Below are 27,904 nucleotides of genomic sequence, written 5' to 3'. Positions count from 1 at the left end.
TTTACGTGGCTAAGAACCAATTGGTTACCTAGCAACGGGACCTACAGCTTACTGTGGAATCCGAACCATATTATAGCGAGAAATGAATTTCTATCACCAGAAATAAATTCCTCAAATTCTTCATTAGCCGGCCGGAGACTCGTAATCGGGCGTAGCGAGTGCTAGCCGACAACTCTACCGACTCTCCCAACGGGGAACTTTTAATAGCAGCAAAATGAGAGAGAGAGAGAGAGAGAGAGAGAGAGAGAGAGAGAGAGAGAGAGAGTACAGTTGCCAATGCAGGTGCGAATCGAGCAAGGACCTCCAAGTATTGACAGATGAGAGGTGTAGGATTCGCGACCTGTAATCCATACTTCCAGTCTCCTCTATCTCTCTCTTTTCTCTTCTCTGACCCTCTACCGGATGTGAAAAGACAACACATTTAGAGAAGAGCCAAGGAAGGACCTTGTGAAAGGCTCTTACCCATCCCTCGTCGCCAGACAGAAAGAATATCAATGTTTCATCCCCCGAGTGGCCTTTGTTTCTATTTATTTCTGGAGAAGAGCTCGTGCGACACAAAGGGTGAGACTTCACTGAAGAATTACCAACGGTTCTTTATTATTAGCATTATCTCAATTGCTGCGCAAAATAATCGTGCATTCATCTCTTAACATGAAAAAACAACTACGTAGGAAAAAAGGATGGGGTGAAATGAAGAGGTTTGGTTAAATGAACAAATCACCGAAGTAATAAATATAAACGTACATACATACATATATATGTGTATGTGTGTGTGTGTGTCTATGAACACCAGATAAGCAGAACCAATCATAACTGAAAAAGAGACTTTAAAAATTTTTTTTTCACCGAAACTGCTAACTGCAACAGAAGAGTCTCGTGATTATTTCTATAAAATGAAGCGCTCGCAATATCTTACAAGACAGACAATGAAGATAAAAAAGACTTCAAAATTACAATTAGAGGTATTTGAATTATTAGAAGAGTTATCTATAGGAAACATACTCTTCAACTATTCACAGTCTAGGTACGACACAACATAAAAAAATCACAATTCAGTATTTATATATATCAAATTACGAGCATCAGTTATATGACAGTATGACTGAATTATTCAAATATAAATTCAATTGACCCGTTTCTCCCTAATACTAAGAAGCACCCTTCATCTATTGATCTTGTTACGAGATTCACTTGAGAGAGAGAGAGAGAGAGAGAGAGAGAGAGAGAGAGAGAGAGAGAGAGAGAGAGAGTTTGTTTTATTTCCCCGCCACGAAAAGTAATAATAATAATAATAATAATAATAATAATAATAATAATAATAATAATAATAATAATAAATGCACAGCCGACAAAATAAATCAGGATTCCTTGGTATTTGAAACTGGGTATTCCATTCACCGACTCTACACCGCAGAGAATTTCAGTAATCTAACTTTGTACAACGTTACTCAAGTTCGCTCTTATAAATTATCTTTGATTTTAGTCTTCACTAGATAAAATTTACGTCTTGATGTAAAAATAATAATAAGAATAATAATAATCCTGATACCAATTTCCTAAAGAACTATGAAATGAATAACTATAATTTATGGTTGACTGAATTCAGTGGCATACCTAATTGTACAAAAATGTAGTTTGGTATTAATGAAATTAATGCAACAATTCCTCGTACTTTTGCAACAATGTCTCAATGGGAAACAGACAGTATATACCTAAAACACGGCAATGCAATTGAGGAGGTTATATAGTCATTCTGCAGTGAGTAGAGGCAAGACAAAAACGCAAACAAGATACCGAAACATATAACTATTTATATCTGTCAGAGCTTCCCGTACTGATATGGGAATTCTACGTCAAAATATTATCGCAAGTGTCTTCTAAGATAACGATAACGGTACCCTCTTTCGCTGTACATTACTTGTACAAAGTCAGTACGTCTTCGTGTCGGACAATTAACATTTAGAGTGGCATAAAAATATGTACGCTGCTAAATAGTTTTTCTTGATACTATTTATAAATGCCTAGAGAATTTCCAATTATGATGAAATATCCTATATTAAATGTCACGCTGAAATCGTTTATAATTTTTTGGAACTGAAAGGAATTTTTATGAAAAGGATAAATTATGTAACTTCTGTACGTACTCTGAGCTCGTAAAGTTGCATAAAAATTTTGTGATAATGTATATTTTTTTTTTATTTTGATCATAAACGAAATACATGTATCCATGTATATAAATTATACAACTTTTCAGGTATACTTAATGATAATGCATTTTATTACCGAGTTTGTTGTATCATATGACTTACGCTAGTACCATTACAATTAGAAATGTACAAAATTATATAGTGCCTGACTAAACGAAGAATTTGAGTTCTGCAACGACGTAACTGCTTTGCAATCGATGCAATTTGACAGCCCAAAGACCGGACTGATGCCAAAATATATGCACATTTCTACAGATATCTAATACCAAGACAGTGTTCATGAATTCAGTTAACACTGAAATCTCAGCCAAAACCCTGGTCAAATTTCCAAGGCCTCGTCATCTGCGACACATTCAAACGAGGTGAGAGGAAATCCAAATGGGTAGGTTTTGGTTTCGCTAATCTAAGACAGCTTGACCTTAAAGGTCGTCGGGGCTTTCCGAGACTCCTCTCTGCCCTGCCAAGAATTCGTGATGAAAGTGAACTCGATTTCTTTCGTGTCCTCAACATAAAATGTCTTTCCTTCAACTTACTTTTTCACCAAATATTTATTTGCTCTCGTGTTAATAAAGGGAGACCTAACAGATTTTAAGATTCCAATGCTTATTCTTCTTTTTGTATAATATATATATATATATATATATATATATATATATATATATATATATATATATATATATATATATATATGTGTACAAATATACATACATACATACGTACATATATTCCTATACAACAGGACATCATTCAAGCTGGAAGGTATCTAGTGGAGATATTTATTAAAAAAAAGTTACAAGCTTTCTAGGACAAACAGTCCTCATTCTCAAGAATGAGGATTGTTTGTCGTAGAAAGCCTGTAACTTATTTGAATAAATATCTTCACTAGATACCATCCAGTTTGAATGAGGTCCTGTTAGTAATTGTACTAATGCACAGACCAATTGTGTATGTGATAAAGTTATATATATAAATATAAATATCGAATTCCAAAATATAAATACACCTCAAAAGCTTATAATTCTACAATATATTTTGCTTTCCGGGAGAGATTTCCCTTGAATACCACCAAGTTCAGACTAACATTAGAATATACAGTTACACATAAGCAGTAATGGAAAACAGAAACTATTGAAGACTGCAAAGACGTGTTACAACTGCACATACACCATATCAGTTTGAAATTGATTATGGCGAGCAAAATATTCAAACGCAAAGGTCTTCGAGATACCGAATACCAACAGACAACGAAAGGTCGGAGATATGAAATGGAATTTGAAGCCGCCGAGGCGATCAGTGACAAGATGCTCTCTTAATACAGATGAAACTACATAAAGTGTTCATCGAATTTAAAGGCCTGCAATTCTTGGAAGCTCTATTTCAAGACTACTGACTCTAGCATGGCGATGATCTTGACTGTTCGCCTGAATTTTGTGTGTGGCTCCGGTTAAAAGTAGCACAGCACTGTATCTTTGTAAGTTACTTTATATAGGTATCAACTTATACCTCACTTGTTGCCCGTGTGGTTAAAATGCGCGTCACTGTAGTCATGAGTTCTTGTCTTCCGTGGTTCGAGCCCACGAGACGACGAACTCATTTTCTACTAAAAAAATTCCCCTTCGGTAACGTATATGAAAATATATATTATTTCCGAGGTAGAGCGAACTGGATATTAAAGGACGTTTGTAGCTTAATGCTTGTATAAGAATCACGGTGATGTGATAAAATTCATTCATAATATATATATATATATATATATATATATATATATATATATATATATATATATATATATATATATATACGTGTATATATATGTATGTATGTATATATATATATATATATATATATATATATATATATATATATATATATATATATATATATATATATATATATTACGTCAACAACGAAGCTTACAGAGAGCGCTGAAAGATAAAAGCAACCACAGGACTTATAACCAACTTAAGTATATTCTGAAAGACAGAACTAGTCGAGTTCTATATCACGCGATGAAGAATCGTCTCGAGGGCGAAGGTCGAAGGTCAAACTAGCCGGTGCCATTTGTTTTCTTTCTAATATGACAAGGATTGGTTGAGGTCAAAGCTCGAACTGACCTTAGGCCCTTCCTCCCTTTCACCTCCGAAACATCTTGGGAGAAAAAGAAAGGAAAACGATACGATAATTTATGTTAGCTGACACTTAAGATAGGTTTGGGAATATCTTGGTTAAAGACTCCTATTGTCCGCAAGTGCCTAGCAATTAACGACAGTAAATATATTCAACTTTTGTTATCAATCTTTTCCGACCGGAAGGTTTACAGAACTGCTTGAAGCAGACAAATAAAGCAAAACTCGGTCAACGTACTCGAGGCTTTTCTCTATCTTTGATGGCCAAGTGCCTTTTCCACAGAATTTCGAAAGCATTGCCACCGGCTTCTGTGGCACAACCCTTCCAGGGATTACATAAATAAGTTTTAAAAATGACAAAAAGGCAAATAATCAATGTATGACTGGCTGGTTTGAATACACTGGAGTTACAACATCGACGAATCATTCCTAGAGCGCTACAGAATAATATATACTGACACAAGTAAAATATGAAATAATATCAATCACCAAACAAATAAATTATGGTAAATAGGAAGCATTTCTCTCTCTCTCCTCTCTCTCTCTCTCTCTCTCTCTCTCTCTCTCTCTCTCTCTCTCTCTCTCTCATTTCTGAGACATTGATTGGTGTCAACTGTCCAACGGCAAGAAGAGGGACAGATGAGAGCAATCCCCAAAATCCAGGGTGGTTCTGCTAACCTAATCATGGACTATGTACCAACGTGTTGACCGACTGTTGTGGATAGCAGCTGGTGTGGGGGGAGGGGGGAGGAAGAGGGATGGAAGAAAAGAGTAGAGAGGAACACTAGACGTGGGTGTTCGCTACCCCCTCACAATCTAGGGCATCAAAACTGGGAGGCCTCTGGGAGGTAACCTGTACCCATTAGGCCGAAACCACTCTTAAATTATTCTGTCTCTCTCTCCGGGCTGTGACCTGCCTCCCTAACACTCTCACGTCAAAACAAATTAGGGAAGATAACAATGACGTTCTAATTCACAGGCCAGATGTGATCTCTCGGGCACTTCTACCGAATTCAAGACAACCGAAGCTCTCCTTAAACCATCCACAGTTAGCAACAGATATAAGACTTCGACAGGTTTTTAGTAACAATGATCTCATATTCAGATTCAACACTACTTCCAAAACTGCGACATATTTTCAAGACTTTCAATTCGGTTATTATTCATAATTAAATACAGGAAAGGCCACAGAATGAAAAAACAATTCTATAGAAGAAAAATTTCAACTGTTTTATACAACGGGATACAATGATGAAACTATAAAATTAACTGAAAGCATACAGCGTTCAAGCATGACCGGGATTAAACACAGTTTATTGACAGAACACGCGACAACACAATCACGACTTCAGCCAATAATAAATAAATAAATTCAGGTGGCCATGACGCCTGTGCTAGAGAATTCAGAACGACTGCACACACGCCACACAAAATACCGACACGTCAAATTGGAGAACATTCAGAATAGTAAACACAGGGAAGTTACTGTTATGGAGTCGGATCTAAATGACACGCTGACATGTGGCAGAGTGTATCTGAAACTATACACCTCAGAGAGAGAGAGAGAGAGAGAGAGAGAGAGAGAGAGAGAGAGAGAGAGAGAGAGAGAGAGAGAGAGAGAGAGAGAGAGAGAGAAATCAAAGTGGTAAATTAGCATTTGGCGAATTGTAACCGTGTTTAATTTGATTTTTTTTTTTCGTTTTCACATAAACATAATCATTTACCACACTCTACTCATATTTACTAGGTTATTTTAGGCAATGAATAATCTAACGTTGCATGACATATCGACTCCACTACACTTTGACAAATGAGCATGATAGACGGAAGATCAATACTTTTGCTTTTTAACAAATATAACAATGTAACTTAGGAATAAAAATAGATTACATATGACGACTGCAACTACAACAACAAAATAACTATCATGTTAAAAACTCTCTCTCTTCTCTCTTTCTTCTTCTTCTTTCTCTTTCTTTCTCTCTCTCTCTCTCTCTCTATATATATATATATATATATATATATATATATATATATATATATATATATATATATATACATATACATATACATATACACACTCACAATTCTTAACCTCAGGGAAAAAACCGAACGATTCCTTTCGGGAACGGCTGCAAATCCCGACTGTTGCAGGTCGGGGAAAAAAACCTCAAAAATGCCAAGGGTCGGTAGTTGTACTTGCCCCAGGGGAACAACGCGCCACGCGGGCTCCAAAATCGTTATGATAATTTTCCCAAAGATAATTGTCCAGGTTCGAGGTAGAATGGAAAATCACCTTTACGGCAGGCGGACTGAAGGATGTTTCCCCTTACTCGCAACACCCACCTGCTTGTCCTAGATCCTACACAGTAAAAGGAGGCAGCCCATACTAGGACTCCCTTGGCTATCTGGTTCGATAAAAAACATTCTCTTTCTTTATCTCAGCAGAGGCAATTTTTCACATCCAAATACATTCACAAACACACACTTTATATATATGTGTAAATATGTAAAATATATATATATGAGTATATATATATATATATATATATATATATATATATATATATATATATATATATATATATATATATATATATATATATATATATATATATATATATATATATAGAGAGAGAGAGAGAGAGAGAGAGAGAGAGAGAGAGAGAGAGAGAGAGAGAGAGAGAGAGAGAGAGAGAGAGACTTGGGAAGGAAGCTTGTAATAACGTTCAGCACACAAAAATAAAATCCTTGCTTCTAGCTGCCCAAAAACCCGAATATAAAACTCTGTACAGCAGAGCATTTTGCGCCGCGAGTGAAATACTATTTCCGCAGAACCGAGAGAGAAAAGTGGGCTTAGCGTCACTCCGTCCGTTGCAGAATAAAAGAAGCACCACACCATGGAAAGTTCATCCCTGGAAAATGGATGAAATAAGAGGGATGGAAAATATGGATGGGAAAACTCGGATATTTGTCAGCAATAAATGACAACCGCACAGGAGTACACAGATAAATACGCAAAGGAACCACGTCTATGACTATGAAAATGTGGGAATTGCAATACAAAATCTGTTCTATTCAAAGAGGAATATATATCAGTATAGAAGCCAATCTGAAGCGCGTATACCAAACGAGTGGTTGAAAATACCGAGGTTTCACAACAGATAGGAAAGAGGAACAATTTCTAAAAAGCTTCATATAAATGCGATTCTCCACAAGCAGGTGTTTGCCTTTCATATTGACTATGTCAAATAACATGCCAATGACATGAATGAATAAAACTTCACGAAAACTACAAATCGTGTGATAATAACAGATCAATACCTATATCGAAGGGACACCGGGCACAATCGGATGTCTTCGTGAAACTGAAAGATGAACAAATAAATCGAGGCAATCTGGATCTTCAATAACACAAGAGAACAGTTGTGTGAAATCATCGTTACAGCAATTCAATACGAACGAACCAACTCGTACAATACCTGTTACACGACGCTACCTGGGAAAGACCAAATCAAGCCTCTGTAAATTCAAAAGATAATCAGAGGAAAAAATGATGACAGAAACTGGAATACCTAAGTCCTCTCTTCCGCTCTCTAATGAATAATTCCTGTGTGCTGCATCACGGTAACCCCCGCCCCACCAAAAACCCGCCCACGCCCTTGCCTCTCTCTCTCTCACTGTGCGTCTTCACGTATAGTTTTAATGTCATGCTTTATGCATTCAATATAAAAAAATTCGCAATTTTTTATGATCTTTATTCTAACGCACTGGGTATTCTCTCTCTCTCTCTCTCTCTCAGGAAAGTAACCCTCCTCCTCCTATTCTGTAGACGGGGGAAAGGGAAGGAGCGATATGGTTCGTCAAACCCATGCCCTTAGTACAATCCGGGACAAATTCCTAGCAGTTACCGAACTGAAACTGTCAGGTCTACTGATCAAGTGGATTACAGAAATGCAGTTGCCTCTTCGGCACGGCCTGTATGTCTAAAACTGCAATAAACTTCCAATTTAGTACTTAATCCAAAAGGGGGTCGAGTTTCCTAATCCTATGGTCAAAGGGGGGACTACGTGCAAAAAGAACCATTTTTTTAAAAATATAATGTCTATTCTACCATTATCATGGTTATCGTCACTATTATTTTGTCTTTACCATCAATCACTATTCATTTGTGCAAAAAGGTTATAATTAATTTCTTACTAGTACGTTTTATCTGTTTTCTCTCAACTACGATATTGTCATTATTCACTCTGTGTAGTAGCAGCTTTCTTAATACTTATCATGGCCTCTCTGGCTCATAAAAACGTTTAAATAATAACATAAACAACAATGAAATTTATCTAAAAGTAACCATGATGACATTTATTTCTTTTAAAAACATGAAATAAAAGAAAAAAAACCTACATGGCTGCATTCTAGCAAAGCACAATCACCGCGAGAATGAAAGAGAGGAAATCGTCTTTGGGTGTATAGGAACGAAGGCAGCCCTCATCTGACAAGCCACAAACATATCTTATCTGCCGGTCTCTACAAGGCCAACCGTAGACCGGGATTTACAACAACGAGATACATTTCATGTTATATGACACTGGGAAGAGCGCAAGACAGTACAGAAGACAGCAAGCTCTTCGTCATGTGCTAAGGCTAGAGAAAAGTACAAAATGCGCAGAAGTTTCTTCAGCGTAATCGAGTCTTCTGTACAACGTACAATCAAGGCCACCGAAAACAGATCTCTCTCTCAGCCATGGCTCGGTGGTGACCTGTCATTAGGCGTTGCCAGACGCACGATCATGGCTAAATTGAACCTTAAATAAATAAAAACTACAGAGGCTAGAGTGCTGCAATTTAGTATGTCTGATGGTTGGAGGGTGAATGATCAACATACCAATTTGCAGCCCACTAGCCTCAGTGGTTTTTCAGATCAGGGCGGACAGAAAAGGTGCGGACGGACAGACATATAGCAATCTCAGTAGTTGTTTTCTTTTACAGAAAACTAAAAGTGCTCTGTTCTAGATGAGACTTGGAAATATAATAACTGAAAAGGAATCAGTGGCAAGCATTAATTCGTGAAATGTGTGAATCAAAATATATACTGAAAATTTATTTACATATGGAATTTAATTTGTAAACTGAAAAAATTTATTGCATGTGGAATTGGATATTTTTAACAAACAGTAAAAACAACAACAAATAATAATAAATAATGAGAGAGAGAGAGAGAGAGAGAGAGAGAGAGAGAGAGAGAGAGAGAGAGAGAGAGAGAGAGAGAGAGAGAGAGTATTAACAAAAATACAAATTTTTTTAGAGGACAAAAATGATTAATTTAAATATCTGATAGTACCTACATACCTACATAACTGCTTTGATAAAACTTAGTATTAATTAGTCTGTGTCTAAGGTTATATGCATACATACACACCCACATATATAACATACATATATATAATGTATACATATGTATATGTGTATATATACACATGTATACATAATATATATGTATATATATATATAATCTATTTATTTATGCGCACTTAGAACCAGTCCCTCCATAAACAAGTGTGTTTCACTTTATCACAATAATTACAGGTCTTCCTAAGCAAGTTTTGCAATAGCCTGGCGTACATGAATCGTGACACGAGTGGCGTACCCAATTCGGAAGGATCACTCCTTTATTCTGCTTCGCCTTTGTTCTTCTGGCGGTGTGGTCAGCACTTGTATCGTCTTGGGTCCACCGTCTGCTTTTAGTACGTTCACCTGGAGTGTGCATTATGCGCAAGGTCTCTATAAAACTTTGAAAATGAATTTACAATGTGAGCACGAAGAGACATTTATGTAATTTTTGTCGGAAGCTTAACAGTCACCGTAATCAATTAGAGGGATCACAAAAATGATCGAAACAGTACTGCTGTGCGTGTGCACAAAACTCATTTTTGTGGATAAGAATGTCAGTGAATAACTGTGCCATGCAGCGGTGAAATGTATGGACTATCAGTAGCTTCATTATTCAGAAACAACTAATTCTGAGAAAGAACAAAATCCTGTAAAATTCTGCGCGAATCTCCAAGAATGCTGAAAAATTTCCAAAAGACATACCAAATTCACTTAGATGAAATGTATATATCTCTGAGATACGATGTAGCCACAGCCCTGTAAGATCTATCAACGATCAAGGTCTGACAGAGAGAGAGAGAGAGAGAGAGAGAGAGAGAGAGAGAGAGAGAGAGAGAGAGAGAGAGAGGCCAGACAAAATTTTCCCGGGGTATTGATTTCGCCGACCGCTCTGCATGACGTCACATCCACACCGACGTGGGAGAGGAAAGTCTGCATCTCGGCAAACACCGCCCCCCTCCCCCTTCCCCAGGTTTCATGACGTCACACAGGACGAACGGCAGGTACTCTATAAATAGCCCACCCGTAATATTTAATATCTGCAACGAGTGGCTCCGTTCCGAAAGAGAAATTATTCCCGTCCAGGATGAATGAACCGTAATCATCACGAAATAAGACGGCCAATTTAATCGGAAAATTACCAGTCTTGGAAAAATATTAAATCCCCGCTAACTGACAACTGGAGGAAATGCTACCAGGGACCATTAATGTAATTTTTAATTATTCTTATTATTAATGATCTCTTTACCGACAAAATGGGTTGCTTTCACGTCCCAACAAATTCAGGACGGTGTACCTTTTGAATCATGTTTAACAACATACAGTAATCAAACTGTCATGATCAACTGGCTTCTTCAGACGGTAGCCATTTTTATAGAGCCAAAAAGGTTTACATCTCAAAAGAGACAATATCCTATCATCATGAAACCACACAGAATTATGGAGTGACAAAACTATTCTGTCTATATTTGTTCACTTTCTTCTAGATTTAGCTGATCGACTGTGTCATTGCTTAACCTAATATTTGAATTGAATCTTTCTTCTACCTTCATAAAATTCAACTGTTTCCACATTCATACAGCTTTACTTATTTACTGCAGTTGCTAATCACTATACGGCTTGCACTAAATGATCATTTGATCATGTCAACATCCCATTTCATTTTTAGACCCCCTTACTTTTTCTAAATCATCCTAAAATCTCTCGATTCATTCCATCTTATCACTTATCTCTCTCCCATCATCTGTTTTGTAAAACACACATGTCCCGATGACAATACTTACCTGGAAGCTTTTGTATCAATCCAGAATATTCGAAGCAGCAAGAAGAGGAACCCTGCATGCACGAGGGGCGGGGTGACTCGAGAGAACGGAGGGGGGGGGAGGGATATGGCGACATCATCGACGTTTAGACAAAGACGGAAGGCAAAGCAGCGTTCCACTCAAAACATGGTAGAAATGTGAGAGAAGGTAATGGATATTGGATACAGATTCTAACAAGATGAAGAAACAAAAACTGCCTATGTACCGTGCAGTTTTCAAATATATTTCGAAGGGGGCGCTGACCCCAAAAGACAGGGTACAGACCTTAAAGCTCAACATGCAATACGAAGAGAGAGAGAGAGAGAGAGAGAGAGAGAGAGAGAGAGAGAGAGAGAGAGAGAAACGAATGTGTTCTTCCAACTTTATATTTCTGATGCAGTGTCCGCCTAAAGCAAAGACGTTCACTGGGTTTTAAACAAACGCAATGATCTTCGTGTAACAATGCCTCTTATTCTGATGCGAGAAACTGCCCTAATGGCATGAGTTGCGACTCCACTTCTATTTGATCTAATTATCACAAATAACATTCTTTTCAGGAGAATAACGAGTAGTCTTGTGAATGAACTAATGAACTCAAGCAAGGCGACTCTTATGGTGATATATGTTACACTAACACGCACACACATAAATATATGTTTCAGTGAGGATTTTGAATGTAAGCGTAATATGTGTGACAGGTTGAGAAATGTGAAGATACTTAGAACAGTCACTGGAGGTTAAAGGATGGACAACTCTCTCGAAACAAATATCAAATATGCACCTCACCTCCACAGCACGGGTTTGATAAAAAGGAGTATTTGGCATTATCCCTTTGATATTAACAAAACCGACAAAAATAAAAAGGCATTCAAACAATTCAACACTATGAAACCAAACGGCCTTAATAAAAATGACAGATATGGAATAACCAAAACACTAAGTATGTGAGGAATTTCAGGAGGGAAAAACTGATACAAAAAAATAGTTCGAATTCCCCGGGGGAATCCTCAAGTGGCACGCACCTCGCGATTTCTCAAAAGTAACCACTGCAATGAACATGTGGATCACCACACAGAAATACTAAACAACCTTGCACTGTCCATACGAATTCCTCGTTTATGTTTCACGCAAAATGTTTCAGAATAATCTAGCGATGAAATCTTTTCCTGAGGACCGAAAAAGAGACGGCACGAGAAAAACATAACCTTCCGGACATGTTCAGTTCCTGCACGTAATATGAGACTGTCACAGACCGGAAAAACTGTGATTATTTCCGGTCACAACCGATCCCATTTCGGTTGCATCCAATAAAAAAAAAAAACACACACACACACACAAAAGTGACTAAAGGAGTCTCATCTCACATTCAGAATACTACTCTGCAAAAGAGAAGGAAGTATAAAAAAAAAAGTGACTGACGGTTTGAAACCTGAGACCAATTCAAAAGATAAGCCATCATCTCTATTATACAGCATAAGATGAAGACCAGGATACAAGTATGGTAGCACTGCTTTCATTTTTAAAGTCTAAAGCCACCAAATGAAACGATGATAGAACTTTCCAATGATAAAAATATGGAAAATACTGGCAAGGGTAAAAATATGTTTAAAAGTGCCCACGATAAATGTCGTCCACCCTTTTTAAAAGTCTACAATCGTTCTATTACCTACTCGACCACAAAATCCAACAGGTTAAAGGAATGCGGTAAACCCCGCGAAATATAGGTAGTTTGGAGAGAGAGAGAGAGAGAGAGAGAGAGAGAGAGAGAGAGAGAGAGAGAGAGAGAGAGAGAGAGAGAGAGAATCAATATTTGGCTCCAGTAACAAAGTCCTCTCTCTCTCTCTCTCTTCCCCCTTAAGTATCTCATTTCTGCGCACCAACAACTATTTCCCCACCCTCCCACCCTAAAGTCGTGATAGCTGATAGGCTCTTGAGTGGGCGACATGACCTTTCTACATAATTTTGGATTAAGCAAACTTTGAAATTCGTCTTAACAATTTTCACAAAGTATAGTGTACGTCAAACAGACACAAATATATAATATTATATATATATACATACAGTCTGTGTCTCTGTGTATACAAATTTTAAAGTAATTTTAATTTTTCCTAACATAAGAACCTACCTTTTCATATATGGGGTACTCGCGCTTAGCGCGCTTTTGCTGTAACAGATAGTATGGGGAGGATAAAACTATGCATATGAAAGCGCAGGTTCATATGTTAAGAAAAATACAAATTCCTTTCGAATTTGGTATTTGTTCTGCTGAGAATACGAACCTACGCCTCAAAGGCGGGGGGCCTATCTCTAGTAAGGTCATATGGTGGCGTGTCCCTACGGGGTACCTGCAAGGGAAACCACACCTATTACCCTGTTGAGGATCTCCTCCTGTACTGTACTGTACTGTACTGAACTTCAGGTAACCATCATGCAGAAGGCGAGCAAGTGCCGTCTAAGCACTCACCAGTCCCCAAGTGACAAACCTGAGGTCTTCCTTCTCTCTGAGGTAAGCTCACCGAAGGCTCAATGCTCCTAAATCACCTGCTGAGCCACGAGGACTGGGCCCAAGGTGAGGGTGTCCAAGTACTTGTGCGCCATTCCCTTGAGATATAAGGAAGTGAATCTGGAGGACCAAGTGGTTTTTCTTGAATGCTCTTCAGGGTTCTATCCCACTAATGTTGTGTGCCTTTATTCTGCCTGGGAGTGGTGACGTCACCATCTGGATCAATCTGGTATGCCCTGATGATGACTCTCCTCAGCCAAAAGAAGACAGTACTTATCAAAATCTCCCTTTTCTCACAGCCTGTACTAATAAAATCTCCTATAAGTTAGCCTGTAGGGGTCCATGCGCTTGAGATAGGTTTTCAAGGACCTAACTAGGCACAGTAGCATTTCGTCTTTGTCCACCCTACAAAGACTTTCAATGAGGGGGCAGGAAAAACTTCCGAATTTCTGGGCTAGGGTCGAAGGGTTCTGGGTCTTCGCCACAAATACTTGTACAAATGATAGTCCGAGGGACGACCTTTCTTGGGTGTGTGAGATGATGTATAAGAGGCGTGCAGTTACCATACTCCCTCGTTTGAGGCCAAAGCCAGGAGGAACATCGTCTTAAGGGTCATGTCACGGTCCGACGACTACTTGTGGGGCTCGTAGGGCATTCATCTCAGATTGGCAAGGGCCGTTCACATCCCACTTTGGGGGGGTTTCAGCTCTCGTGAGGCACACTTCTTTTCAAAATGTTTTACCATGGCTGACAGGTCCAAAGAAGCCAAAAGGTCTAAGCCCCAAGATCCGAACACTTGAGCGAAGATAGCTCTGTACCTCTTGAACTTAGTCAAGGAAAGGGCCTCCTCTTGACATAGTAAGATGAAAAAGTCAGCCACTTCCTTAATGGAAGACCTCCCACTCTCCCTGGTATACTCTGATGGACGATGGTCTGAGGAAGTTGGAGATGATAGTTGCAACTTTCAAAAAAAAAAAAAAAAAAAAAAAAAAAAAAAAACATTCTTTCTGAGGAGCTGCTTGATAGACTGCAACCATGAATTTAGAGTGAGGTTAGGGGATAGTGGTACCTCTCGCTGTAATCTTGCCTCAATAAAGTGGGAGTGGTGCGAAGTTCCCCTGGAACGTCCACTAGCAGGTGGACTAGGTCTATGTACCACACTAATAGGGGCCACCTAGGAGCTACGAGTGTCATTCTCAGCCCCTGGGCCATGAAAAGTCCGCTAATGACCTTCCACGTTAGCTGCACGGGGAAGGTATATACATTCATATTGTCCCAAGGGTGCAGCAAAACATCCTGCAGAGCGGTCCTTTGGATGACACAGAAAAGACTATTAAAATAATCTTCATCCTTAACTGACCATGGAAACCTTGAGGAATCTAAAACACACACACACAGAATGGAACATGTTGGCAATTCCCCACCATATAATGAGCTGTACGTATTTCCAAAAACGCACATTGAATGCGCTAATTCCATGCTCATTTAAATTTCAAACGGTCTAATCCCCGGTTCAATCCCCGAGAAATCACAGCACTGCAACAGGGAGAGCTGTGCTCGCAAGCTACAGGTTGAGAACCAGTGGCGATTGCCTGAGTGGGTGTTTAGATATTTGGTGATAATGGCGTGGACACTGGCAGTCTAGTTGGTCTCTCAACTCCTCCTGAAAGAAAGAGCAAGTAGCGGTGAAACTTGCACATTATTATAACCAACTAATGGAGTGTGCTTGAAACTACCGGAACATGTGATGTACCACATGAAAAATGGAACGTGATGCACCACATATAAATAAATATATAAATGAAACACATTGTATGATTACTGCCCGGTTTCGCTTTAATGTCAGTATGGTCACGAATTATACACTGTTTCATACTTCCCTCTGTTACAACTACACACATACATACACACACAATATTATATTATATATATATATATATATATATATATATATATATATATATATATATATAGAATATATAGTATACATAAAGGTGTCATAGCTCAGTTGCAGAGCGCTTGGCGACACATGACACATCTGCAAGGTCCATGGTTCAATTCCTGGCTAGCCATCCACCAGACGATCCGGCAGTAATGTATACCAGTGGCGGCTAAGATCAAGAAAAGAACATTAGGTTGGCAACCTCTTTCCTAGACTTCATTAAAGCTTGAAGGCTCTACCCTTCTGCGGTTGTCCTCTTCCAGAAAGACAAAGATATCTGATGGAAAAATTATATAATTTTATATATATATATAATTTTTTCCATCAGATATTTCATTTTTAATATTAAATATGTAATTATATACTACACACACACACACGTTGACGCGCACACAACACAATAAGAATATAGTAAACAGACTAACTTTATGCAATCTACAAAATATTTTATTTTCATATATTCATATGACCTAAAGTGACTTATGTGATTAAAGGCCTCACTTCCCTAGCTCATGATAAGGGTCAAGTGAACGTCGACTACATTAAGAGACAACCCACAATTTAGGGAGCTCGAGGACGAATGTATCTGGACCAACGATCGACGAACTGAAACCGTAACAGTTGTGTCTTACATCATAGCTTTTGGAGAAACCTCTAGGCTATGTGATTCATGAGACCAAGAAAGAACTACAGTGGTTTCCGATATGCATGGCTGAATTTAACGGAGAGTTTTATAAAGAAATCAGTCCTTCAAAAATAATAATAAAAAAATATTCGCAGGCAGGTAATAACATACGACCAAAATGATAAATTTATCACGAAATCAAATAAATTTAAATAATCAGAACTGAACAATGAGACCGAAAACAAATATTACACCATAAAAGGATAAAGTTGTGCAAGAGTTACTTAACAAAGGTACCGGGTCCAGACAAGTTGTGTATTTGCTGCCGGAAATACCAACCAACAAAGAAACTGTGGTTACAGATAATATATATAAAAAAAACTTGCATTGTGGATCTACTAGTTTCACATAATTTGGCCGAAATTCAGCGTCTGATGAACAACGGCTAAATGTTCATACTTCATTAATTTTAACACAAGTGTTTGATTGATTGATTTATAGATTTTAGCCGTACACCAAGCACTGGGGCAACAAAGGCCATTCAGCGCTGAAACGGAAACTGACATTAGAAGTCTGAAAGGTGTAACAGGAGGAAAACCTCGCAGTTGCACTGTAAATCAACTGTTAGGAGAGGGTGGACAGTAAGATGGAAGAGTGAGAATACGAACGGAGGGACAGTAAAAGGAATGAAAGCAGTTGCAGCTAGGGGGCGAGGGGACGCTGCAAAGACCCCTAAGTAATGCCTACATTGCACCGGATGAGGTGCACTGACGGCACTAACCCATACGGGGAAGTAAACGGGTGTGACCACTTCCAAATAAACCATACCATCCACAGAACGATCAAATCCCATATAGCAATGTGCTGGACTCAGAATAATCACGATCAAAGGTACTTTCATACTCAATAGATTAAGCGATATGCACAAGTTTTCCTATCATTTGTTAACAAACTGATTCCTCAACAACCACAATAAACAAAAATTACACCCACACTGTATACCAGTTGATTCAACAATTTCGATTATGACCAAGATTCCAAGACCAATCAGTTTATATATATATATATATATATATATATATATATATATATATATATATATATATATATATATATAACATATTATATATTTATATATATACAGTATATATTTATATATATACAGTATATATATATACACACACATAAATACATATATGCATAAATAAATTCAAGACGAAAAACAACAAAAGCGCAAATCAGCATGACAACGACCTTACGCATAGCAGGTTTCATGGGTACTCGGCTACAGATATTCCAGTATTTCATCCAGGATCCTAAATGAACAAAGTAATAAATGGACCGCCGAAATGCTTTCACTGACTTATTTAAGCAACCCTAGAGGGCGAGGGAAATACTGTGTGTGTGTGTGTGTGTGTGTGTGTGTGTGTGTGTGTGTGTGTGTGTGTGTGTGTGTGTGTGTGTGTGTGTGTGTGTGTGTGTGTGTGTGTGTGTGTGTGTGTGTTGGAGCTTCTTTAGTGTATGTTCGTCTGAGCTGGTCCCCGTATGTATGTTTAATTAAATTCCATACCAAAGCCTATGTTAGTCTCAAATTAAGTCTCTCTCTCTCTCTCTCTCTCTCTCTCTCTCTCTCTCTCTCTCTCTCTCTCTCCAGAGCGAAGAAGCACCCGAGACTCCGGATCGTTCGACCGGAAATTGGGATAAAGAGAGGAAGACGACCAACAATACACGATCGTTACGGTCACATGATCTGGTTTTCCATCGAGTCCTTTAAAACCCGACACCTATTCTGTAGTCCCTCCACTCCACTAAGAGTTCCTTTTCCAAGCAATACTCTATTTCCCGCGACGTCTGCTTTCTCCCAACCTCTTCCTTCACGCTTACTTCCAAGCCCTGAGGTTCGTCTCAGCTTACGGCAGTTAAAAACATTCTTTATAACCACAGCCGAGCAACCGCCCTGCCTCAAGACAACAGTAATCTCAGTGTAGGTGTTTGCAATGATTTTTCAGAATTTCTAGCAACTATTTAAAATTCAATAAAGATTCCTACGCTACTCTCGAATTCATCTTTGCAATTTTATCGTTGACACCAAAAATAAAATGTTACAGATGCTCACACATCAACTGAGCAAAAAAAAAAAAAAAAATACAAAGGTTGTTACAGCATTTAAATATTAACGTGAAATTCACCTACACAAGAATCTCCTGGCATATTCTATTATGCGCAACAAAAGGTCAACACCCTAAAAGAATCACCACGTGAGGTGACACGATTCTCGACCATTCATTTGGGGAGGGGGAGCGGGAGGGAAATAAAACCTGCCTTTAGTTAAGCAGGTTGCAGTAACAATGAAGGTACAAGTGGGCTCAATTATGCCTCATATCAGCGACGTTTTATAGTCTGGGTGAATTTCTTGCTGATCCTCTAAAACACTTTAATGTTCTGTTGTTCGGTGCAAAAATCCCAGCGTCTTGAGTGCTTTTCATATTTTCATTCTCTCAACGTTACTAAATGTTCCTTGCGAATGGATGAAAGGTCCTGTGCGACACTGACAATAAGAAGGGACAGTGTGACATATACGTATGTGATAAAATCTTTATAGGAGCACAATAAATATAATGTGATAAAATCTTTATAGGAGCACAATAAATATAATAAAGTTACTGAAATTCATTGACAAAACCTAAATATAATTCTTACTGTAATTCTCTGAATATTTTCTTTCTTCACAATACCAAAACGTCCACCTTCTCTTTACTTCCTGGCAGAATCTGGCTACATACAAAATGAGTTAAGGTTGGCGTATACATTTCACATCAGCCATCATATGACGTGAATACACAACTTGGTGATAACTGAATGAAAGTGTAACTATTATGATCGCCACTGTTTGCTTACTACCCCTGTCTCAGACAATTAACTTACATTAAATCAAATTACAAGTTGCCCTAATTTAGAGAGTCGTCGTACGTACATATTCGCCAGCAAAGGGACCACACACCCATGAAATAAACCATATTGCTTTAGTTGGCCATGAACAACCTTCGGACACGTTTTCTCTTACGTATATTTTGTTACCAAAAGAAAACGGTCATGGATCAATGGGAGACACCAGCAGTTTTCTTACCTATGAAAGTTTATCGAAAGGGGAATGGTCACAACATACACAAGCCACTTAAGTACCTGGCTCAGTTAGCCACAAAGCCCACACCTAATAGTTAAATGTCTGTGCGGATGCAAGTATATCATTATAACAATCGGAGAATGAGCTACTTATAACTACCCGGGTAGATAAAATAAGTCATGAAAACAAAGTTGGAGCGTGATTAAAAGATTAGGCCATATAATAAAATGGGCAAACACACCATTTCTCTTTTCCCGCCACTATTAACACTGGAAAGCCCATCACTGAACTTTTTTCAAAGTGGCGAGTGCTAACTCATGAAATGAGCTCTTATTGTCTTACCACACAGCCTCAAATGTTGACCCAATGACAATGGCGATAAGTATTTGCCGTTAATGACCTGTCCTCTCATCACTCTTTCGAGTTCCATAACATGCAGATACAACTCATTCTCACGTTTCATGAGCAACGCCTTGGTTTTGCCGTCAATGAACCTCGAATACATAAATATACAGTCATCGGCAAGAATATGGTGTTAACTCTTGTAATTTTGACCAAAAATACATTGTACATTGAGGTACGAGACATGAACTTTCCTGCCAAACTCCTAATGTCCTTTTCGATGTAATAACTCTATTGATGCTTTCATAATTGTGAAAATATAAAAATTTGTGAAGCATTCGAATAAAAACTCACCTTAGATGCGAATTTACTCGCGTTGTGTTGGCTGGTGAAACCGTGTTCCAATTTGACCTGCTTTTCTCGGTGTTCGATACAAACTCCCAAGAAGTGTGAACTCAAGGCTTCGTTACAGTGTGAAAAAACTAAACAACTCGCTAAACATGAACAAAGTAGAATCTGCTGATGTGCAACTTATGATGATCGAATTAACTATGTGAGTTCGAATATCAATAATGTTTATTCTTTCATTACGACATCTAACACTGACAATAAGTTAATAATGGAGGAAATCGGGAGCAGATTTAAACGTGAACATAACATAAACATAACGTATTCACTAACATTTAAAAGTCTGCATGAATGGCAAGAATGCGCGACTGCTGTGACGATATTGTGTAAGTTGTGAACGTGTTAGCTCCATAGCTATATAGAGCCGTATTGATCAGAAGGCAAACCGCGCAAAGTAACATCATTCGAAAAAAAATGTTCTGAATATAATTTTGGTTTTTACAAATTATGAAACGAAAATTGACGTAGGCCACGCAGGTCATGTCCAGCAAAAATGAAGACAATAATCTGAGCCTACTGGTAATATTACAAAGCATCGAAACTTACCTGAATTTCTTGCAGTAACTGAGCCTTTTTCCTCCTGATGTCCAGAAGAAGCTGCTGCTCTTCCGGCGTAAGGTCTGGAAAAGATCAATCACATACAATTAATTGTGTACATAATGAGTTTCCAACTTATAAACAATATAGTGTACATACAGTACACACTACATACTGAACTGATGTATAAAACGGAAACATATTTAAAAATTAGTTTAAAAAGGCTTTCAACATGAGAGAAATACAATATACAAGAACACAATTAAATATACAAACATTCATAAAATTAGCAGACGAATAGATTTACAAATAAAGCAAAAGTTTGCCATGAAACAAACCGTACATAAAAATGGAGCTCAATTACGTATTCATTGGTCTCAAAACAGTGTGTGACCAACTAGTCGTTTTACGTTGCAAGTTTCAAGTTCTCAAATAAATATTTGATGTCTGCAAACCTTTCAGGACGAGAATTATTCATAAGTTTGGATAATCCAGCTTATTGGCTTCTCTTTTACTTGACATTTCGAATTGTATAATGTGGGAAGAGAGAGAGAGAGAGAGAGAGAGAGAGAGAGAGAGAGAGAGAGAGAGAGAGAGAGAGAGAGAGAGAGAGAGAGAGAATATCCTTATACTTCTCCGTCAACCGACCAAATCATTACCCCATTAAACAAAAACATTACAAGACACTGACAATCGCGCCGAGACTTCAAAGACGCTGAAACATCTCAATAATCGTCAATTGCCCGTCAAGATCTTGTTACTCTCTTACATCACATCAAGTGATCCAACATGTGATCTTTCAAATGTGAAATATACACCTAACTGAAACATTTTCATCTCAATCTCAGACTGGTGAAATATTGCACCAAAATTTCTGAGTTCCTACGACTGACATTTGTAGAAAACAAATCTTACTATTTTAGCTCGTGCATGTTCAGTCGACACCTACCCAATGAAAATAGGACTAACTACTTAGAATCCTACCATTAAATTGGTGAAATGTGCACCAAACTACGTGAACTTTTACAGTTCAATGGTAAAATAAACATCAAATATTTACATAGCCTAGTGATAAACTGGTGGGGGTAAACATTGAACATTTGACACAAAAAATGCATTAAGTAAAGGCAGTTCGTACATATAAGAATAGAAAAAAACATTAGGGCGTACATCTAAATCAGAAATATACACCAATATGAACATCGACTTAGGAAGAACTGAAGGTACGGTGAATAGGAGTGAGTGAGAAGGAAGCCGGTGATGCCCAGGACGATCGCAAAAGGAAAATGAAAGAAAGGCATAGTTGTATGGCAACGATTTTTCCAATAAACGCGTTTTATTTGAATATATAACAGCATCTCTACCTGACAAGGCGACTTCCATTCGCAAGAGGCACACAGTCATTCTAGGCAAGTCACTCTCAGCTGAACTTTCGAGAAGAGTCACTCTGTATGAAAATGGGGAGTTTAAATCTAGCGCACGTGGCTGACATTCGTCGACAGAGAAATTTTTCAAAGAAGCATCGGTTGAAGTGAATACAGAATTTAGGCCAAAGGCCTAGCACTGGGACCTATGAGGTCATTCAGCGCTGAAACGAAAATTGACAGTAAAGGGTTTGAAAGGTGTAACAAGAGGAAAACCTCGCAGTTTTACTATGAATCAACTGTTAGGAGAGGGTGGAAGGTAAGATGGAAGAAAGATTAAATGAAAGGAGGTACACTAAAAGGAACGAAAGGGGTTGCGGCTAGGGGCCGAAGGCACGCTGCAAAGAACCGTAGGTAATGCCTACAGTGCACGCATGAGGTGCACTGACGGCACTAGCCCCATACGGGGAAGAAGCATGGAGGGGATACAAACCCTGGAACCTCTGTTTAGAAAAACCCTTCACCGAAATTGTGCCCTACAGGCTACAGGGCAAATTATAATTCAACTTTAGTTTTTTATTCAAGAAATACCTTTCAGACTAACTAAACGAATAAACTGCTACTGTTACTACCAACAATAATAATGAAAAATGCCAAACAAGCTAAAGAGTACATAGACAGAAATAAAAACACACCTATATAAACTCATATAAGGAAAATTCCGGAAAAAAACTATATTTCACAGAATACATGTTCCACAACCTCTAAATTATAACGTACTACTTTTTCCAGATTTAGCAAACATGACGTGAATCTTCTCTCCACAAAAGGGACACACTAACAAGTGATAATATATCCGTTTCTAGTTTTCTTTAAAAGAAAACTATTGTACCGACTTTGTCTGTCCGTCCGCACTTTATTCTGTCCGCCCTCAGATCTTGAAAACTATTGAGGCTACAGGGCTGCAAATTGGTATGTTGATCATCCACCTTCCAATCATCAAACGCACCAAATTGCAGCCCTCTACCACCCAAAGTTTTTTTTATTTTATTTAAGGTTAAAGTTAGCCACAATCGTGCCTCTGGCAACAATATAGGATAGGCCACCACCGGGTCGTGGTTAAAGTTTCATGGGACTCGGTTCCTACAGCATTATACCGAGACCACCTAAAGATAGATCTACTTTCGGTGGCCTTGATTACAGGCAGCAGCGGCTGTACAGAAAACCTGACTGCGTCGAAGAAACTTCGGCGCATTGATTTACTTTGTTTTCATTTTCTAACACTTCTCTTCGTCCTGATACTTCAATTTTTCTTCGTTCTGATTCTTAAAAGTTTTCATCATTCTGATTCTTAAAAGTTTCCATCATTTTGATTTTTAAAAGTTTTCATCAATCTGATCCATTATAAGTTCCCTTCCTCCCGATATTTTAAGTTTTCTTCGTTCTAGTTATGTTCTCTTTTCTTCACTCATATCTGGGTTTTCTGTACAGCGGAGGCTTGCAGAGCAAGGTAAGACCTTATAAACTACTTCTATTCAGTGGATATGAACCTTCATGGTGAATCTCATTGCCTCTAATTCCGATGGACTGCAGCGCTTTATGACATGAGACGATGGTGAAGACAGATTCAAAGCTACGCTTTTGCAAGACTTTTTACAATATTCTTTCAACGTCTACACTTCAGTCATATGCTCAAGTAACTTTCATTACTCTAAAATCTTCGGGTACAGCGTCACTGAAAAACGAGGAATATCATGATGTAAACACGAGTTAGACTCGATTCCTATAGCCTGTCGCTTCCGTCGGGTATATATACGCCTCAGGTATATATACACTTCTTTTCTGGTATTTGCGTCAGAAAAAGAACGTTTTTGCCTTGCAAAGCAACACGAATCGTCAGGATCTCACTACTAACAAACCCCAGGCCCGTGATACCACCTTGTCAGTCCAGGCATCTACTATAAATTCTTAGGATTGATAATGCACGATCTTCAATAAAAAGTAATGCATAGAATCTTGTCAAAAGTAACGGAAGAATCACTTGAAAGGCAACAACGTCTTGATAACACAAACGAAAAAGTAAAGTGTGTGTGTGTGTGTGTGTGTGTGTGTGTGTGTGTGTGTGTGTGTGTGTGTGTGTGTGTGTGTGTGTGTGTGTGTGTGTGTGTGTGTGTGTGTTGTTATATTATTTCTGGAGGACCTGGTGAGTCACATTCTCCTTTGCACTACTCTTCCCTACTTACAGATCGTTTCTGTTCAACACTGGGGGCAACATAAAACTACAAAACTGTCTATTAAAATCCAAAACTAGATTTTAACTTGTGCAATTTATGATCAATAATCCCATACTAACAGAATTGAGGCCGTGAGATCACTAAACATACCCAGACACGTTTTCAAAAAACTTTTTTTGGACGCCTGAGCCACGGCCGTGTGAACAATTACTCCGTTTGGATCGACGGGATTGTAATCCTTGCAACTGTGAACGATTATTATTCAGTATGCAATCAAATAAGAAAAAAGAAAATACACATTCTTTCCATAGTCGATAGTAGCAAACATTATGAACACCATGCCAAAGTCACAAAACTTTCTGATGCTAAACTGCGCTCATTTGTCGAAGTTGTCTTCTGAACTTTTCTCGCCATTAGGTGGCACATACGAGAGACCTAAATGAACTACTGACTGTTCTTTGGTTCCTTTCCACAAAATCCGCCCACTGATCATCCTTAAAACATCCTCAAAACGACAGGAAGCACCCACGCAACCAGTAAAAAAAAATCATCATACCTTTCATCTTGCTGGCTTTGACCTTCTTCAGATGCCGGTAGACGAATATTAAGAACAGGTTAGACGCGTACCTGCTCTTCAAATGAAGAAACCAGCTCAGCCTTCTTTCCATAAAACCTTGCGAAATGACTGCAGTTCCTAAAGAGCTAATCAGAAGGCTGAAAGCTTCCAATCTTTGGCGCAAGATTATTAATAAGTATGGCAACAACTTTCAAGTACAAGCACGCATCTGCGAACGATTGGAACGGCGAGACTGACCTGCCATAAAACCCGTCAGCTGGGCGATCGCTTTTCAAATACGGACACCAGGTATGAAACACACAGACTCGCACGCCAAGACCCGGATACTCCTACGAACATTTATAACAGAATTCACACCAGAGACCAAGTAAAGAGACCGTCGAATATTCAATCACTCCGATCTATTGGCAGTCACGTACTATATTGGAAGCAACAGCACTTGCCACAGCACGGCGGTGACCAAGTGAATTCACAATTTAAAAAAGAAAAAAAAAAAAATTGGCGTGATTTCGAATCAGCCAATCCTAACACTTGTCCACTTGTGAGTCAGTCAATTTACGAAAACGGCCAATAACAGAATCAAGCCACTCGTCATACATTTTAAAAGGGGACAATATCGAGTCCGCCATTCACCAAAACTTAGTATGATTAACTTCATATGCAACAAGTAGGTCGGCAGGGGGTAGGGGGTGCATCTGCAATAAATTTCAATAACATAATTATAATCAATGGGAATAACGGTACACAGAAGAGGATCAATCGTCTAAACTTCAAGACCGAAAGGATCAATGTGCGACTGAACAACACACAGTAGGGGCGACCTAAACGACTTGAAATAAAGGCAGAGTTTTCCTTTATGAACCTTTGCCAGGCACTAGCTGACAGAGCAAGGCAAAAACAACTGACCGTTCTTAAATCATAAATTATACAGCAGATTCTTCGAAGTTACGCTACGCACACATTCTAGAGAAGCAATACATAAAAAATATATATAATTCATTTTTTGTCATTTCACCAGAGCTGATGACAAATAATCCAAATGCTTAAATGTTAGGAGATGGAAAATATTAAAATATTTATGCAGTAGGTTAAAAGCATAATTTAAATGACTTGTATACCTAAATAGGTCGAGAAGTTTATTCAAAGTCACGTATGACTTTCGCTGCAGAAAATCGTTAAAGTTTTTTCCCCCTTTATTAGGCATAACGCATCCTAATGAAAAGAAAATAAACCTATTAAGCAATATTAGCCACACAACCTCATTAATATATAAAACACATTCAAATTTATTTTTACATATTTTACATCGACTGACATGACGCAAGAATATGAAAGTCATCCCTACCTCAACTGCGGAAACAAAAAACGAGAATACCGAAATAGTATAGTTGGCCATATTAACTACTGGCGAAAAGAAAATGGGCACATTCCCTGAGAAAACGGTGACAAATTTTGGGATAACTTCATTAAAACACATTACATGCCCTTCCAAAATCAAGACGCAAGGTTCTCCTTTATTTTTAGGTAAACCAAATACCGATAAAGGTTATTTTTCGTTAGACTCCAGCCACCTCCCGCTTTATAATTTATATTTTTCTTGGGTAAATCACATCAAAACAAAAAATTTCTTCTCAATACATAACCTTCGCAAATGCCTAATAGCAGAGAAAAATAAGGACTTGTAAGGTAAGACAATACCAGCCCCCACCCCCTCCATAACTAATACGGCAAAATTGTAACCAGTAAACACCCCTAGTTTACGTTAGGTTGGTATTTTTAGGTTCTTTTACTACCTTATCATTTTCTGACCCAAAATGGTTTTTCATGCAAAAATGGCTAGCTGGCACCTTTGGAAATGGCTGGCTGGAGTCTTCCGAAAAATTACCCCGATAAAGTCTACATTAAATACTGTAAAATTATTACACATTTACTCCGCTGTCCGTATCCTATAATAAAATATGACCACTGAGGGAAGTGGAAGGTCAATGAACTTCAACGTACTGCAAAAATTTTTTAAACCAATGCAGTTGGAGAGATTTAATTAAAATCCTGGTATTTTGATATATTATTATTAGAGTTATTTACATCAGACAATCACGGTCATTACATACTATTTCAAGGCCACTTGATATGGTAACAAGTGGATACATAGGCCTACAGAGGAAAATAAACTACCCATACAACCTAAATGTAAATCGAGTCGGTGTCAAACAATAAACTGAATAATCAGGTCTACTTTCCAAGCATTCCCCAAACTGGTGTATATGCCCCTGACAACCAGCAGGCTTTTCAAAAAGAGGAACGAAAAAAATAAACACACGATTATATGAAGGAACAGCTAGACAACCCAGATTATATTCCAATAAATCTCCAAGCCCAATCCCATGAAAAAGTACCCTAGAGGGATACCTTTAAATATGTACAGTCGATCAAAATTTTAAATTCAGTGAAAAATCAACTTCGGACTTTATTGGTGCTACTTTGGCTTGTTATCTAAGCGTCATCTACTCCGGGGTACTGGTACTAAACATGGCGGAAGCTCCTTGGGACGCCGTGTTTAGTACTAGCCCCTCGGGGATCAAAGTACTATATACACCCGTTTCTATATTGTGTTGAGTTGTCGACAAATTATATTAATAAACGATATCTTCGTGCGGCCGTCTACCTTACATTTACCATACGGTGTTTAGTACTAGCACCTCGGAGTAGGTGACGCGTTGATAAC

The 27,904-nt window shown here is 38.3% G+C and overlaps 1 protein-coding gene across 8 annotated transcripts in view; it reads right to left on the bottom strand.

Moving 5' to 3' along the window:
• step (cytohesin steppke) overlaps positions 1 to 27,904 on the bottom strand; it is a 596,835-nt gene that overhangs the window by 150,159 nt on the left and 418,772 nt on the right. For all 8 annotated transcript variants that reach the window (XM_067132815.1, XM_067132808.1, XM_067132816.1 and 5 more), the window contains one exon: positions 21,014 to 21,087. Coding sequence is in view for 6 of the 8 variants with exons in the window: in XM_067132808.1 (XP_066988909.1) it covers positions 21,014 to 21,087 (74 nt within the window). In the remaining 2 variants the exon portion in view is untranslated. The remainder of the gene's footprint in view (positions 1 to 21,013; positions 21,088 to 27,904) is intronic.

This window comes from Macrobrachium rosenbergii, chromosome 32 (genome assembly GCF_040412425.1).
Source record: "Macrobrachium rosenbergii isolate ZJJX-2024 chromosome 32, ASM4041242v1, whole genome shotgun sequence".
NCBI lineage: Eukaryota > Metazoa > Arthropoda > Malacostraca > Decapoda > Palaemonidae > Macrobrachium > Macrobrachium rosenbergii.
This window is presented reverse-complemented; position numbering and strand designations above follow the sequence as displayed.